Here is a 17,939-nt window from a genome sequence, read left to right as displayed (position 1 = left end):
TACTGACTTACTACATTGCATGGAACCATACAGGATTGCAGCCAGTATCTGCCAGTTATAGACAGCCTACTTCTCCAGTGTCATATTTCCTTCATGGCTGTTGCACCCATGCCTTTTTTTCCTCTTGCCACTATGCTAGCATGGTGATATTGCCACAATGCAACAAAACCAATTGCAGCCACGGTCTAAAGTCACCTCCTGAAAAGCTACCACAAGGTAAGGGGACATTTTCTAATGCTGTAGCCCATCTGATTCTGATGGAAAATGCTGCTCGACAAAGCATTTTTTCTATACTCTTTCTCCTCTTTGCTATTAGAGCAATAGTGGCATTAGCCAATATAGTGGACCCTTGGTATCCACTGGCATTTGGTTCAAGTCCCATTATATACAAAGGCATAGCAATATGGTGTCCCTTATATAAAATGGCAAAATCAAGGTTTGCTTTTTTGGAATTTATATATTTTTGGGATATTTTTATGCTGTGGATAGTTGAACCTGTGAATAAAGAGCCTGTGGACATGGAGGGCCAACTATATAAGGGTTTCCTGCATGCCCCTATCCTTTATATACAACCCCTAGCAAACTCAGCAGAAGACTGACTCTTAATTGAACCTGTCTTCATCTATCCCTGAAAAGGGGCTAACGCTTCAGGAATCCACCCCTCACCCAAGATTTAAGGAATATGAAATAAAAGTTGTTGGCAAAGAGATGGCTTCAGGCAAATCAGCCAGTAGGAACCAAGGAAGTGTTGCTGTCAGACATTGCTCTGTTTCATTCTACATCATTTTCTTTTTGCTGGTTGCCCATTTTTCTGCTTTAGAGTGTCTGCTGCTTAGCAGACGATTTGTCATTACCACATTTTTTTTTACAATCCTCCCCCCTTCTCTTCTTTGCTCCCCTCCCCTGCAAACCAGGCACATTTCTTTCAAATATATTGGAGCCCATTATCAGAGATCATCCTTCAAGGATTCTCTACTGGACAAAAATAGCCTTTAGTCAATGGATTATTGTAGAGACTCTGATGGCTGGCTTTGCAAGACAGATCTGCTTTGGTAATCCACAATTATGAAATGGTCTTTGCTGCACCATATAGACAAATCACTGTGTTAAAGCTGGGGTAAAGTAAGTAGCTGGGTAGGAAAAGGGCATGGACATTGACTTGAAAAATGAAGGGCCTTTTCTTTCCTTTTTACATTCTGGATTCTCCTCTCCTCTAGATTTTAGGATTAAAATACATGTGACAAGGGGACATTCATGAGAGGAGCAACTTATATATTTTTTCTATTACAAAAACAGTTGTAGTGTGGCTGTAACAAAGCCAGGGGAGTAGGAATTATCCTTTGGACTACAACTCCTAGAATCCTCCAACAACCATGACCACTGGCCATGGCAAATGGAAATGGAGGATTCTGGCAATTGTAGTCCCTCAAAGCTTGACCTTTAATATACCTATTTCTTGGAGAAACAGCCTAGCTCTTTTCATACACTGATAGAAACACAGAATCTCAGAGTTGGAAGAGATCACAAAGACCTTATACTGTACTCGAATGCAAGAATTGTTGTTTTTGTTGTTGTTTCCCCTTAAGTCATTTCTAACTTATGGCTACCCTATCATGGGTTTTTCTTGGCAATTTTCTTCAAAGGGGGTATGACATTGTCATCCTCTGAGGCTGAGAGAGTGTGACTTGCCCAGGATCACCCAGTGGGTTTCATGGCAAGTGAGGATTTGAACCTTGTTTTCTAGAGTCATAGTCCAACATCAAACCACTACACCATGCTGAATACACAACTACAATACGCCTGAAAGATGAACAACTAACCTCTGCTGAAAGACTTCCAAAAATGGAGAGTCCACCATCTTTTGATTCTATTCCACTGTTGAACAGCTCTTACAGTAAAGACGTTTAGCCTACTATTTAGATGGAATCTGTTTTCTTGTAATTTGAATCCATTAATAGTCTCCAGAGTATCAGAAAACAAAATTGCCCTGTCTTCTACATTACATCCCTTCAGATATTTAAAGATGGCTTTTTAAAATCACCTTTTAGTTTCCCCAAAACACACCCAACTCTCTAAATCATTCCTCACAAGACCTGGTTCCCAGACCTGTGATCATCTTGGTTGCTCTTCTCTGGACATGTTCCAACTTGTCAATATTTTTTTTTGAACTGTGCTGCCCAGGACAGGATACAATATTCCCGGTGCTGTCTAAGTAAAGCAGAATTATGTCAATCTGTTGGGGGCAAAAACCCTACATACAGCTTGGGAAGTGAAAAGATCTAATAGAGGAGAACTAACCAAGAGTGGAAGACAAGAGCTCTTGCTGGAAGGAAAGGATATTTGTACAGACTACCGGCCCTCTGCATTTTCTTGAATTATGGCCCTCAATGTGATTCGCACACTTCCTACTTCCAAAACCTTTTGCCCTGATCATAATCACTACAGTTTCAAAAGTGGACACTGTGGAGAGGGAGGGACAAAGCAGACATTGTCAAGGGAGATCTGTTGCTGGTGTATTATCTACACATCAAGCAACCATTCACATTACCATTGCATCTGAAGCAATCTCAGAGATCCCTTGTTCCAAAAGTCTGAAATAGAAGGAGGTGTCGTTCTTCACCCCATTTCAATGCAGGTTCATCCAGTCTCTGTTCTTATCAGTGTCCCCCGTGGCCCTCATCTTCTCTGCTGAGATGATGCTCTTGGATGTTCCATTACAGCCTTGTGATTAGGACTGAAGCATTTCTCAATAGCCAACCTAACTTTTCATCCTCACATTCAAATCCATTGCTCTTTTTCTTCCTCCCATAGCTCTCTAGTATAGCACTGCTCTCTTGCTCTCTATATCCTCTGAATGGAAGGCTTTTATGCAGTGAAAAGTTCTTAGAGCCTTGGCCATGAAGAGAAGAGTGATTCACGATCCTTGCCATTTGATTTTGCCACAGACATTGAATGATTTCACAGGAGATTAATTTATGCAGTGAAGGGAATTATTATCACAAACCATCTCAGTCCTGCTTCCCATTTTCCAGCAGAGAGCTGAACTAAAGGGTCTCAACTCTGATGCAAAAGGCACATTGAAAGTTAACGTTTTGTTTGATCTGCCGTCTTAATTTTACAGTGAAAAGAATGGAAAACTCTATAGACTGCATTTTACAGTGGGTAAAAAACTCAAATGTCTTGAGAACATGTTAAAGCTGTCTCAAATGGAACCACACATCATTTAATCCATATTCAAATTATGAACATCATCCACATGGTTCAAAATTGCATTTAACCCAGTATAATCTGTTGTATAATCCAGCCTGAAGCAAAACATGATACTTACAGCTACAATGAGGAAATCAAGCCAACACCAGGCATTCGTGAAGTACTTCTTAAAGCCATAAGCCACCCATTTCAGGAGCATCTCCAGGACAAAGATGTAAGTGAAGATCTTGTCAGCATATTCCAACATGGTTTTAATGTTCTTTCGCTCTTCAAGATAAATGTCTTCAAATGCCTGGAAGCACAAAACATCCTATTAAGAGTGCTACCTACTACAGTCAAGACAAATTTCTGCTTTTATTGTAAATAGCTCTGAGGTTGTTCCTTTTTTAAAAAGAAAAACAGTTTAAAATGTTGAATAAATGAAACAGAATAAAGCAGAGATATACCCGTGTTAGCCTGTAATATCAATATGCAAAAGGATGTTGTAGAACCCTTGAGACTAACTTGAGTGAAAGATGTTATAGCATAAGCTTTGGTAGACTTGGTCTACTTCCTCAAGACCAAATCTACTTCCTCAAGACCAAGTTTACAAAAGCTTATACTACATTGTAACAGTCACAACTCTGTTTGCCCAGTTTGTCTCAAAGATTAGCATGACAAGATCCCTTTGCATAATAAAATGAAGTAGTCTGAATAAGTGACTTCCATGCAAGCAAACACTACATGTTAATTCTTGTCACATTGTAATACCAGATTTGACTAATAGAGCTACAAGATGTTAAAAAAACATTTAAATGATTTCACAATTGAGACTTCTTGGATCCATTACAAATGTACACAAGAGATGATGCTTTACAGTTCAGGCCTGAAGACAATGGCCAAGACCTTACTGAACAATGCAACTATGCCAGCATAGAAGCATAGGAGCTGGTGGGGTAGGAAAGGTTAAGTGACCATGGGCAGTGTGACAGTAGAGGAATGAAAGAGAAAGCCATGTCTGATATGAAAGAAAAGCACTCTGCCAGCTCTCAAGTGGCATGGGAGCTAGCAGTTTTCTTTCCTGGCGACCGAGGTGGCTTTTGTTGCTGCCCCCCTGCCATTTCTACACACTGCTTGAAAAAGCCCCATACGCTAGCATTATGAACTGTTACCGTCAGTGTAATTTACCAACAGGATTCTGGCCCCGATTACGCTTGAACTGTCAAAATTGAAAGAATTTGTGGTTAGATCTACAGGCCACAAAAGGCCCTATTAGAATATGAGGGCTGTCCTTGATGAATCAGAGCAAGGTCTGTCTATTTGCTCCTAGCAGCAGCTTTTCAGATGCTTAGGCAGAGAGAAAAGAGAGCTGATGGTTTTTCTCTGGCTTTTTTTTATTATTCTTCTGCCTAGCATCTGGTATTCAAAAGGTATTCAGAGCCTACGAACGTCCAAGGTTTCATTTTGCTATTATGGCTAATAGTTCTGAATGGAGCTCTTCCTCATAAATTCACTTACTCCTTCCTATGAGCATTTTTCTTAAGTAGTAGCTGACACCAACTTATGTTAGTCATGCGTTGTGTGAAGAAACATATGAGGTCAATTGGTATGGCTGTAATGTGTTTTACAATTGTACTCCGCACCTCCTCCCTACTTTCTTCCAAGGACTGTAGGGCTATACCCCCCTGGATTGTCCATTGTTCCATATTGCCCTCTCCAAAGAAGGCTAGGCTGAGCGATAATGACTCAATTGTGTCGAAGGATGTAATTCTTCACCAATTTTCTTGTTAAAGGAACCAGTAGGTAATTCTAGCAATTTTTTTTTCCTGGAGTAAGAAAGTTTTTAAAAACTACACAGATTTTGAAGCCTGGTTGCAGTTCAGGACTTATTCTATGCAAATTTTGTGCACGGTTATTTTGCATAGAAAACAGCATTTTCTGCACAAAAAATAATGCTCCCTGCAACATGAAACAATTTATTTGGAGGCTAGAAGAGTTTGGTGAACCACTGGAAGAAGATCCAACAAGGGGGGGGGGACGACACAAGTACAGGTTCAATAATAACTACACTCTAAAATCAGTAATAATAACAGGCTCAATAATAAATAAGGACTAAAACTAGTTTGAGTGAGACAGTTAGCATGAGACTAGTACTTTGGTGAAGTGCTTAGAACTCTCTATTAGGGAGGGTTCAGGGGAGTGGACTAGAGTTCTCCAGCAGAGAATTCAAAGTACACCACCAAACTACAGATTCCAGCATTTTGCGGGATGGAACCATGACAGTTAAAGTGGAGTGAAATTGCTGTAATGGAGTTGTGTGGATATACTGCTAGGTCCATATTAATTCTGAATTTCTTTTCAAAATAATTATGAGTCCTTAAAACTTGTATAAAATTTTGTAAGTAGCAAACTTCTCTTCCTTTCATTCTCTGATTACAACCACCTTTGTGTATTTGAGTGTGTGTGTGTGTGGGGGGGGGGGGGGGGCAAAGACATACAGGGACAGACAGACACACATATATGTATATGAGAGGTGGGGAAACATAAGTTTAACTTTACCAGTGCTCCGCTGCTGAGGAGAATCATAAATATGATGAACGTTTCAAACCAGTTGTGCTCAACAATTTGGTAGCAGGTTTTCCTCAGCCTCCACCAAATCTTGCCAGGAAGTTTTGTGGTATCAACAGAGCAACAAGGAAAAATATGGACACAAGCTGAAACAACAAAGGAAGACCAGAGAGAAATGTTTAAAGCCAGAAACGACACCTTTCTGCATCCTCCTTTACTTCTCATTCCTCTTCAAAAACTGCTCTCAACAACATTTATTCCCTTAAAAAGTTATCTGAGCTATGGATCATCTTTGTTTTTCTTTCACCCCATCTCTGGAAAAAATAATAATGAAGGGACATAATATGGGGAAAAAGTCTATCTCATAAGCAGTCTGATAGATTTCAAATACAGATCCCCCTGGTCATTTCATTTTAAGTCAGGACAGGTGTGAGAATCAGAGGGGAACTTTTTCCATATAGAAATTTTATGTGGCAAGGGATTTCCTCCCTAAAAGTGGTAGGATAATCCAACTAGAGAGCATGATAAGCCATTTTACATCCCAAGAAAAGATGGAATATATATAAACATAATAATAAGCACAATAGTCATAAAAGAACCAGCATGGTGCAGGGGTTGGAGTGTCGGACTAGGACTCCAGGAGATCAGGGTTCAAATCTCTGCTTAGCCATTTAAACCTACTGGGTGACTTTGGATAAGTCACACACTCTCAGCCTAAGTGGAAGGCAGTGTCAAATCTCAGAATAAATTTTCTCAAGGTAGACCTAGGAGGCAGTAACCTTAACAGTCACTTTGAAGGCACATAACAACAAAGATTTTTTACAGTCGTAGTTCAAAAAGGTAACTTTTCCAAGCTAGGGAAGGAAAAGGAAAGCATTGTTATTCAAAGGTAACCCTCTGACACATCCTGCTCAGTATAGTTACACCATCTTAACCTGCAATCTGATTTTCCCCAGATGCACTGTGGATGCTGGGAGTTACAATACAATTCCTCTCGGAGGGGCGACCTCTGTTGTTTTCAATGGGGCACGCACCCACAGTGTGCGCCCTGTGCACGCTTGCAGGCATGCACCCCATTCAAGCCTATGGGGCTTGGATATGCACGAGCCTCCGTTTTTGCAGGGAGGGACATCCAGAATGGATACCTGCAAAAACAGAGGGCCAACTGTATTGGCTGACTCTGGTTCTCAGGAGCTTCCATGTCTAGAGAAATGATGCAGGAAGAATGGGGACCTTGTCTTCTATGAGCTTCTCCTTGGATCTGAATCATTGTTTACTTTAGTTTTCAATTAATAGGTTTTTAGGGACAGAAATAGAAATATGTTTATCTACTTTCCTTCACACACAGATCTGTGATCAAATCAAATGCCAGAGAAGAAAAGACTTTAAAAACTTGACAAGACATCATGACAGACAAAATTAAAAGAGATGTATAATTAACAGACTCTGATTTTACAAAAAGCAGATAATCCATTCATTGAAGTACACTCTGACTATTTTTAATTAGGGCAGAAATTTACAGAGTTTGGAAGCGTTACTGTGTTCAGGGAGATTCAGGGAGCTGCAGTTCAAACAACTAATTTTCCCATGCTTTTTTAAAAAATGGGTGCAGTCGCACTCCAAATAGACAGAACTGTACAAATATGAGTAGGTATGTATTCATGTATAAATTAATAAATGTATGATTATGAATTGGTGGTGGCGGTGGTGGTCATCATCATCTTCCTGCCTTTATCCCAGTCTAGGACTCAAGGCAGATTGCAAAAGTTGAAACTCGGCATATACCAAATGCAACAGCTAAAAATGTCATTCAACTATTGATAAAATTAAAACCAGTTTAAAAACATAGCTGTTAACAATTTTAAAAACAGAGAGACTATACAGCTTAGTTCTACAAAGCCTGCCCCACTTAAGCAGTCCATCTTCCAAGTCTTACCAAAATACCCTATTTTGAGCTGTCTGTAGAAAGTTAATAAGGAGGGCGCTAGTTTAACCTTCCCAGGAAAAGAGTTTCAGTGCCCTGGGACAGCCATTGAGAAGGCTTTTCCTGTGTTCCTACCAGATGTAGCTGTGAGGATAGTGGGACAGAGAGAAGTCTGTCTCTTTCATGATTGCTGTTGTTATATGCCTTCAATTTCTTTCAAAGTTATGGTGACCCTATTGTGTGGTTTTCTTGGTAAGATTTGTTCAGATTTGCCTCCTGCCGAGGCCGAGATGGAGTGATTTGCCCAAGGTCACCCAGAAGGTTTCCATGGCTGAGCAGGGATTTGAACCTTGGTCTTCAAAGTTGTAGTCCAACACTCAGACTATCACACCATGTTCCTTTCATGATTAGACTCAGAAAAGCAGTAATTTATAAGAGATGTTGGGAGAAGGCCGTAAATAGCTACACCAACAACTTGTCTTTTTCATGTATTGGTTGCCAGCTGTGAGTAATGTCTTACTGGTTCCTGTTCTTCCTAGCAGAAATCTGCCTACATTTGGTGTGGTTCACTGACAAACAGGTATAACTTTGCCAAAGGTCATGTAGCTCTGCTGGGCGATCTCTGCTAGGAACAATGGTGCTGCTGTTAATGTCACTGAAAATGATGCACACCATTCCCACTGAGTGTCTAACAACTCATTCCCCCCTCCCCACTTTCACTGCCACCTCACTAAAGCAAGAAGTGTGGTCTTTCCCCTGAAGCACAAGTCATTTTCTTTTCATAGTGGGCATATTTTTCCTCGCTCAAGCTTTTCACGGCAAAATCCTAAATTACATCATGATAAAATCTGCAGCATGACAATGGCTTATTGTGCGTCTGCCTGTGTGTGAGAGAGTTGAGAATAAAACAGCAGGCTTTCACTACTAGGACAAGTGGGAGATAATGCTGGGTTGTCACAGCTCAGGCGTGCTCAATCTGAGAGAAATGTTTGGCAATGAACTGCAGAATGGAAATGGACAACTGACTGTACATTTTATACAAATATTCTAAAGCCTGGCATCCTCGAAATGTTCAGGAAGGCATCGCCACACAAACAATCCATAATCCCCTCTAGCCAATCTCCATCCTCTAGCCAGTGGATCTGGGCATTAAGATTATGCCCTTCAAATACATGTAACTCTGTGTATCTGGGAAGGTACATTTGATCACTGTTGTTCTTGTTAATTGCACTTGAGTCAACCTCAACTCATGGTAACTCTGTGGATAAAACACGTCTGAGAGCCCCTGTCCTCCACCTGCAAACTCAGACTCATGACCTCCCCAATGGAGTCTATCCATCTAGCATGGAGTCTTCCTAGCATTATTGTTTTTTCCAATGAGTTGTGCCTTCTCTTGATGTGTCCGAAGTATGTAAGCCTCAGTTTTGTCATCTTGGCTTCCAAGGGAGATTTCAGGCTTTATCTGATCTTTGTTAACATGTCCAAAAGAACCCCAAATTCAAACATATATTTCCAAGGAAAGTGGTCCCCAGCCATCACTGAGTACAACTCTTTCATTCAGCTTATTGAGAAGCAACAACTTCTGCTGCTGGACAGTCCTCTTAACTACGTCATAGGAAATGGCTGAGGCCTTCCAAAGGCTCTCTTGAAGCAGACAGAAAAGAAGAAAGATGAGTCTTATTCATATATTGATGACTTCTAATCTCAAATGAGGGATGTATCTCTTCATCAAGTTTCTTCATGAAGGAAGGAAGGAGTAATTTTAGAAATTTTCTGCCTGCTGCAAGAAAGTCTTTGAAAACTACACAGTTTTTGGAACCTATGTGCAATTCAGGCATTATTCTGCGTGAAATTTGCATGTGGCTGTTATTCAGCATATTCACAGGAAACAGCATTTGATGGGCAGAAAATAATGGCCAGAATTCTGCAGTTGCACATTCAAAAATACTATGTGCTAACAAGCCTGACACAGTTCCTGGTTTAGGGGCTGAGCAGGGGCCTTGAAAGTCTCCCAAACCCCATTTACCAGTAAGCAGCCACTGGGATCAGTGGGAGTCTGTTCCCCTCTCAGTTGAGAAACAGCTGCCTGACATGAGCAATCTACAGCATGAGGGGGATTTGCAAAAAAGGTGTCTTTTTGTGCCTGTCATGCCTGACATCACTCATAAAAGAGGGAACACCAGGCTGCCACTTTTCAATTAATAAGGCTCCTATCAATCCCAGAGGCTGCTTAGTAGGAAGTGGGGTTTTGGGGCTGTCTGGCCAGAATCTACTTTACTTTTTATAACACTGTCATGACCAACAACAAAAAAATATTTTTACCCAGAATAACAGAAACAAGTTAGTTTTTAAAAGTAACTTTCCAAGGCCGTTTCAATGCTAGCAAAAAAAGGGACATGCGGGAACCTAACCAGTGGAGTGGGGGACACCCCAGGAGGCCCTGGGAAACAAGCGTTCAAACAACTGCATGCAGTGAAACGTTTCCGATGAAATCCCATGCCTTTTTGTGTCAACTGCATTTACATTGGGTGACTGTCTTTAAGCAGAGCTGCCAAGGAAATGCCTGAGACTGAAGGAGATCTCCTTGCCCTGTGGGGCTCCCATTACCTCATTCAATCATCTTTCACATGCTGTCACGCTGTTTTGCTGACTGTAGGGTTCCTTGCATTCCCTGGAGCCTATCCCCATCTGATCCGTTTTGAGCAGGCTTGCTTATGAGACTGTTTAGCTCACCTGACTTCCTCTTCCTCTTCCACTCCACCTGCTGTCCCACTAATATTCTGTCAAACAAACCTATCTTAATTCTACAGAACTGAAAATCAGTAATTTTACACAGTCGGGTGTGTTAGACAAAGGATTAAAGGATTTAATATTTTAAATTCATAGAATCATAGCGTTGGAAGGAGCCCCATAGGCCACTGAGTGCACTTCCCGTCTCATTGCAAGAATTTGGGTTGCAAAGGTTAAGGGGAGGCAGTCAAGAGTCTTCCAAATTTGCACTGAGTGGAAAGTGTTTTAAGTCTAAAAAGTGGAAAGGTTCAAATCAGCCCAAGATTAAAAGGCCTCTGAGTTATCTGGAAGCAAACCAGATGAGAACCAGCGGTATTTAGCGGCACCCATCTCGGTGAGGCAGTGAAATCTGTTCTGGGTGTTAATTTGATCTTTAAAGGAGTATTTTTGGGTCAGAGAAGCTGATCCATTATCTCCTTTGATGGAACCTTTAAAGTCTGGACCCAAACCTGAAATGGTTTCACACCCCACTGGCATGAGAAGTTTTACTCACTACTGGTGAGAATCAAGGGCAGAACTGAAACTGTTACAAAAGGCAGACTGGCAGAAAAATTAGTACCAGAGGCAGAAATAACATGGAAATAGTGTGTGTGTGTTTGTGTAGGGGGGCTATATATAAAGAGAACAGTTCAACATCTGCAAAATTTTTATCCAAAATTAATATAGAATTGTTTTGGAAAAGGCCTTCAAGTGGTCTCTAGAAGATTCAACTAAATGCTTTTTTTCACTTCTGCAAGACTTACCTGGCCTGGTTATTTCATCTCCCTTGTGAATATTGTGATTTTTGGATAAAAAGTTTGCTACATGTTGAATTGCTTTCCTTTGTGTGTGTGTGTGTGTGTGTGTGTATGGTGCAGGATCCTACCCCTTTTCTTTTCATGTTTCATGTCTCTGGTACCACATTTTCTGTTAAATACGTAACATCCAGGAGCTCACCTATTTCACATTAACTGAGGTCTCCCCATATATAAATGCTTCTAGCCAGAAAGTAAAAGCAGAGGAGAGCAGAGTGTGAACTCCAGTGCCATAACAACTGGGAGAAAAGGAGGAAGCAAAATAAGTACATACATAACCTCATGGAGACCTTTTAAAAGTTGCTGCAACCATCAATTAAACCTTGCAGATATTGTAGGAAGCTGCTGCTCTACTAGGTGAGCTAGAGCTTTGCACCCAGCCATTTCCTTTTGCCTGGAGAGGAGCCCCACAAAACTAGAGAATTTGCCCCCTTGACCTCTACCTGGAGATGACCTATGAAAACTAGAAACTCATGGTCAAGCCCTGAGATCTGACAACCTCCACAGTGAAATGGCTAAGGAATAATATTAGGAACAAAGAGATGTTGGCGCCAAAGCCCTTAACCTTGAATCATGAAACTGACCTTGGGCCAGTCCCTCTCTGTCTTGTGAAAACAACTCAGCTGCTGAATGCGCAGGCAGAATACAACTGGCCAACCCTGTTTTATCTTGACTGTAGCTTTAGCCTGTTCCTGCCCCTGGCACTACCTGGTCCAGTGTGGTGATGGTTAGGCATTCTTTCACCCACTTGCCACTGTGCCATGAAGACACCAGCTCTCTCTGTGAAGGCCTCTGCCACAGCCTATTAGGAAGGAAATGGGACACATGGCCTCACCCATGTGGCAAGGAGCCCCCTTCCAACATCACAGGCCATGACTGGGGCCTTCATGGAGAATAGCGATGGCAGCAGCAGGTAAGAAGCATGTGCCATGTGCACTGCCAACTGTTGCTGTGGAGTTTCTCGGAAACTCTTCAACAAATAGCTGGATTTTTTTAGAGCTTGCTAAATCCCAGTTGGGCAAGGGTTGGGGTTGGATCCTCCAGAATGGCATCTGGTCTTGGTCTGGGGCTGTTGGACTGCATCATCTAAACAGGATGATGACAGGCTGGGAGACGGGGGGGATGGGCCTTTTTGGACTGTGTGTTCAGTCCCACAATTTTGAGCTCCTTGTTTATCAAGTAGGAAAAACAAGGGATCCATAATTTAAAAAAATCTCTATGGATTGGCAGTTGGGAGAATATAGTTGTCTAGATAACCTGAGCCCAAGTCAATTAGAGCTTCATAGGTCAGAGGGATGCATCTCATGTTCTTGCAAGATTACACTTTGCTTTTCATTGCCTTTGCCCCTGGCAGCTACTGACTGAGACTGGAAACTGCTGAGTGCTGTGAAACCTTGCTTAAGGTAAGATGAAACAACAACAACAACAACAACAGCAACAAGAAGAAAATCAAAAATACAGAAAAGGAAATGGGTGCCCAACAAGGGGTTTTCCCTTTAGTGGCTACCTTGTTTTTTATTTTATTTTCATTTTTTGTAATCTGTAGTTCTGCCCTATTAATGGTATTGATCAAGGTTTGGAAACAACAAGACCCAGGGAGAGAGACGCCAGTAAAGAAGGATGTAGAAAGCTCTGTTCTGTTTGAGATTTGCAGATCTGAGAGCCTCTCAGTTTCAGGAAAAGACAAAGTAGGATGTTGTAAGTAGGACTGCACATCCCTTGTATGGAAGGGAGTTGGTCTGGATGGCCCTTGTGGTCTCTTCCAGATCTATGATTCTACAATTTTATGAACCAGTGGAAGAAAATAAAATGCCCATCAAAAGTGGATTATCTTTTTAATGTTTATTTCCCCTTGACTTTATATAAAATGTAAACATTTACCTGAAAAATAAGACTGTGAATTTAGAAATGTAGACACATAATCCTGCTCTCTATGAGAACAACTGTATTATTGATCTAGTAGTTTGGTAATACATATATTTAATCTATATTTCTTAAAATCTGTGTTTCCTAAGGGCACACTGGGTGAATCTATCAGAGATGATCTATCCATTTATTTGAAAGCCTTTTAGTGCTAGAGGTTAGAAGGTGAGGCATAATTAAAATTAATTTGCAATGTTCTAATGGGCTGTTCTAATTTTGTTTTACTGCTTTAATCTGTTATACGTTTTATAAAAGCAGGTTATGCACATGTCTAGGGATTAGTAACTGTCTAGGAAGGCAATCAACAGAATTATGAAGGGTAAGCATTCTATTTTTAATCACTAGCAGTAAAAATTATACAATCAGGCAAATTCCTTGCTATAGTGAATCACTTTGTCAAATGGATGGACAACAGCTGTTTCGCCTTCTATAATGGCTGTATCTACACTGCAGAAATAATGCAGTTTGACACCACTTTAACTGCCATGGTTCAATGCTATAGAAGCCTGGGATTTGTAGTTTGTTGTAGCACCAGCTCTTTCTGATAGAGAAGGCTAAATATCTCACAAAACTACAAATCCCAGAATGCCATAGCATTGAGCCATGGCATTTAATGCAATGTCAAAATGCATTACTTCTGCAGTGCAGATGCAGTCAATGTTCACTTTCAGTTTTTCAAGCCCAGATTTCTTCTGTCCTGTTTCCAAGCACTGAAGAAAGTCCTCAAGGACCTATTGAACAAAAGTTTAAAGGTCTTTTTTCTCATTCTCTCCCACCTTTACACAACCCATTGTGACTGTTTGTGGTTCTCACATTCCATGTCAATTCAAAATCTGCAACGTTTTCAAAATCTGAACTTGAAATTCCCATTGCGGATTTTGAAATGTATGGGTCCGTGAACTATTCTGAACACGAAAGTAAACATGGTGAGCAAATCTTAAATGAAGCTGACTTGTTTGAGTCAGTGATCCCTTTTCCACCCAGTAGAGATGTTAATCCTGATTTGCCCCAATCTCAGACCATGTTTTCTCCTTGTCTGTCAGATGGCAAGATATCTGCTGCCCTTTTGACTATCAGTACTCATGTTTACTTAAATTGTGCAAAAATATGAGTCGTGACAGTTAACAGTACAGAGAATGCACAACTTATCCATCAATCTTTTCCAGGCCTTATAGATCACACTTCTCGGTTCTCTGGAGCATGTCCAGAGGAGGGTGACCAAAATAGTAAAAGGTCTGGAAACGATGCCCTATGAGGAGCAACTTATGTAGTGGGATATGTTTAGCCTGGGGAAGAGAAGGTTAAGGGGGTGACATGATAGCCATGGTAAAATATTTGAAAGGATGTCATTGAGCCAGCATGGCATAGTGTTGAATGCTGGACTGCAACTTTGGAGACCAATGTTCGATTCCCAGCTCTAACATGAAACCTATTGGGTGACTTTCTCAGCTTGGTGCTATAAGACTGGTAAAATATATCAGTCTATCTACTACATGACTCAGCGTGGCCTAGTGGTTTGAGTGTTGGACCATGACTCTGGAGACCAGGGTTCGATTCCCAGCTTGGCTATGAAAACCACTAGGTGACCTTGGACAAGTCATATGCTCTCAGCCTCAGGGGAAAGCAATGGCAAACCTCCTCTGAACAACCCTTGCCAAGAAAACCCCATGACTGGTCCCCCTTAGGGTTGCCATAAATTGGGAAAGACTTGAAAGTGCACAACAACAACAACAACAACAACAACAACAACAACAATGTATTGAGGATGGAGAAAGCTTGTTTCCTGCTGCTCCAAAGAATAGCACCTGGAGCAATGGATTCAAACTATAGGAAAAGAGATTCTACCCAAACATTAAGAAACATTTCCTGACAGTATGAACTGCTTGACAGTGAAATACACTCCCTCAGAATATGGTGGAATCTCCTTCTTTGGTTGGAAGTCCATCTGTTGCAGGACTTTCATTGTGTCTTCCTGCAGGGACTGGACTGGATGTCCCTTGATGTCTCTTCCAACTCTATGATTCTGTCAGTCATCCATTTGTCTGTACATGCATGCTCTCTCTCTCTCTGTGTGTGTGTGTGTGTGTGTACTTTGTTGCACAGACACTTTTTTTTTCTGAGCAAATCATGGAAAGCTCATTGAATAACAAATGGCTCCTTGTATTTGTTTTCAGGCCATAAAGAAAGGCAGCCACTTTGCATTTTGTAATCAAGTAAGAACACTCATGGAGACTGGTAATTTCGCATCAAGAATGCAGGGGGAAATCACATTCCTGATATCCTGTTTCTACAAGGGCACTTAGCAAACCTACAGGCCTGCCTATTCAGAAGTTTTGAATTCTGAACTTCATCACAGTTTAGAAAAACCAGCATATAGTACTATAAATTCATTTTGTATTGTATTTATTGCGTATAACAATATATTTTTAAAAAATATATGTGTTATGTACATATAGTACTCCTGTGTAAATTAAATTGCTATTCTTTTTCTTAAAAAAGGCTTAAGTTCTACTGAGTTTAATGGAGGTCACTTCCTGGGAAAAGGTATGACTGGATGGTACACAACCACAAAATAAAGCAAGGGTAGTATTGCAAACTTATCCTATTCATCCATCATTCAGTTCCAATTGTAATATGATTTAGTCATGCCTTGGTTACTGGATAAAAAGATTAATTACAAGAAACTAGAATTATACAGAGAGGGCCAGCATGTGGTTTGAGCATTTGGGAGACCAGGGTTCAAATCCTCACTTGGCCCACTGGATAACCTTGGGCAAGTCACACTCTCTCAACCTCAGAGGAAGGCTAAGAAAAGAAGCTGGGCAAACCTATACTGAACAAATCTTGTTAAGAAAACCCCACAATAGGGTCACCATAAGTTGGAAATGACTTGAAGGCACTACAAGAATCAAAGAGTTGAAAGTTACTTTGAGGACTATCTAGTCCCATCTTCTACCACTCATGAATCCCCTGAGATTCCCCCAAACCATACCTTCCAACTGTCCAGTTTGGCAGGGATATTCCCAGTTAATTCTCTCCTGTCCCACTTTCTCAGCTGTTTTCACAATGTTCTGTTTTCTCTCTTCTCCTGCCACTTTCCTCTTTCACCCTCAGCCTACTTCAGTTGCTGCAAACTGAGCTGAAGATACACAAGTAGTTGGGAGTCAGTCAGTTAACTCAATGGGAGGGAGAGGAAAGGAGTGGGCCTGAGTCTTGCCCTTCCCAGTAAGCTCCTTTGGGTATTTTGTTCAAGGTTTCCTAAACTTGATATATAAGTCCCAAGTTTTTTTCTATTTAATGTAGTAGCTTTTCATGTTTTCTCCATTAATAATTTTGCTCTTTTCTTGCCTAGCCACACCTTTTTGATCACATTCTGATGTTTCCTCGTTTTCATCTGTAAAACATTGGTAGGTATGCCATCCAAGAGAGCCAACATGGTGTAGTATTTTGAACACTGGAATATGACCCTGGAAACCATGTTTGATTTGCTGCTCAGCCATGGAAACCTACTGGGTGACCTTTGGCAAGTCACACTCTCTCAGTCTCAGAGGAAGGTGAAGGTAAAAACCTCTCTTACTTGGCACACCACCACCACCACCACCACCACAACTGACTTCTGCTTAAAAATTTCAAATGAAGGAGAGTCCACCACCACCTCAGACTGTCAAGTAATTTTTACTATGAGGATGTTCTCTCCTATGGTTAGTCAGAAGATCTTTTCTTGTAGTTTCAGTCCATTGACTACCTATTTCCTAGCTCTGGGAACGTGACAGCCCAGTAAAGGCTAAGTCTGATCATGACTGGTCTGATCCTTGGCTGTGGGACACATGGCAGAGGTTCCTGAACTGTTTCAGTTAAGAAAAGAAACTGGACAAGCTTATCCTTACGTTCTGGGAAACAGTCTTCAGGTTCCATCATCTCTTCTGTCAGTTCAGGCATCTGTTCCAGAAGATCCGAGGGGATTGCCAAATCCACTGTGCTTCCTTCCGACAAACTGATTTCGTCAAATTTCTATGGGAGAGAGACAGTGGCAAAGATGAGAAGAAAATTACTCAGGCTCCTCTGAACGGAAGTCTTGCTGTCCACTTGAAAAAATAAAATTTAAAAAGAAAGCCAGAAATGAATGATTCAGCCTGATGGGAAGTGGATGACAAGGATAGGAAATTTTTGTCACGCTTTTCACTTGACATCCAGAGATCATTACAAAAGGACAGAGCATACTACAAATGATTTTTTAAAAATAAAACAACCTCCAGATTATACAGAAAGGCATCATTTTGTACTTGTTTGCTTATGGATGGACAATGTACCAACACTTCACAATGGAAATATTTGGGGCAGGGAGAAGAGTATGGGTTGTATCCACTTCTTAGCTCCACTACATTAGACCCATTAAACCAACAGGTACCTAAAAACGTACGTAAATCCAGTTGAGCCGATAGGTCTATGACTGTCCAAAGGTCATCCAGAAACAGGTGGGATACCACAGGTTGGTTGGTGCTATCATGCCCATGTGATAACTCAAGGATTTTGTTTGCTTAGCATTTTTTTTTTGGGTGAACCTTTTCTGATTTTCTGGATTCAATTATAGACCAAAAGTACATTAACCTTCATTTTTTGCTACGCATGTTGGCCAACCATGGGGAAAAGGTGGATTAACCCAATAAATAAATATGTTATCTTCAAAGCAGCTCTATGGGCAGCTGAGCAGAACAAAGACAAAAAAACTGTCAAGATCTCCTGCCCAACAT

At 41.0% G+C, this 17,939-nt stretch overlaps 1 protein-coding gene across 1 annotated transcript in view; it reads right to left on the bottom strand.

Annotated features, from left to right (window-relative positions):
• The window catches only part of LOC121932863 (sodium channel protein type 5 subunit alpha-like), a 345,269-nt gene that overhangs the window by 48,544 nt on the left and 278,786 nt on the right, over positions 1-17,939 (bottom strand). The window contains exons 18-20 of the mRNA XM_042471901.1: positions 17,076-17,199; positions 5,749-5,903; positions 3,329-3,502 (exon numbers count right to left, since the gene is read on the bottom strand). Of these exons, the coding sequence (XP_042327835.1) occupies positions 3,329-3,502; positions 5,749-5,903; positions 17,076-17,199 (453 nt within the window). The remainder of the gene's footprint in view (positions 1-3,328; positions 3,503-5,748; positions 5,904-17,075; positions 17,200-17,939) is intronic.

Source organism: Sceloporus undulatus, chromosome 6 (assembly GCF_019175285.1).
Source record: "Sceloporus undulatus isolate JIND9_A2432 ecotype Alabama chromosome 6, SceUnd_v1.1, whole genome shotgun sequence".
Taxonomy (NCBI): domain Eukaryota; kingdom Metazoa; phylum Chordata; class Lepidosauria; order Squamata; family Phrynosomatidae; genus Sceloporus; species Sceloporus undulatus.
Note: the sequence above shows the minus strand (reverse complement) of the source record. Positions and strands in the feature narration are given on the sequence as shown.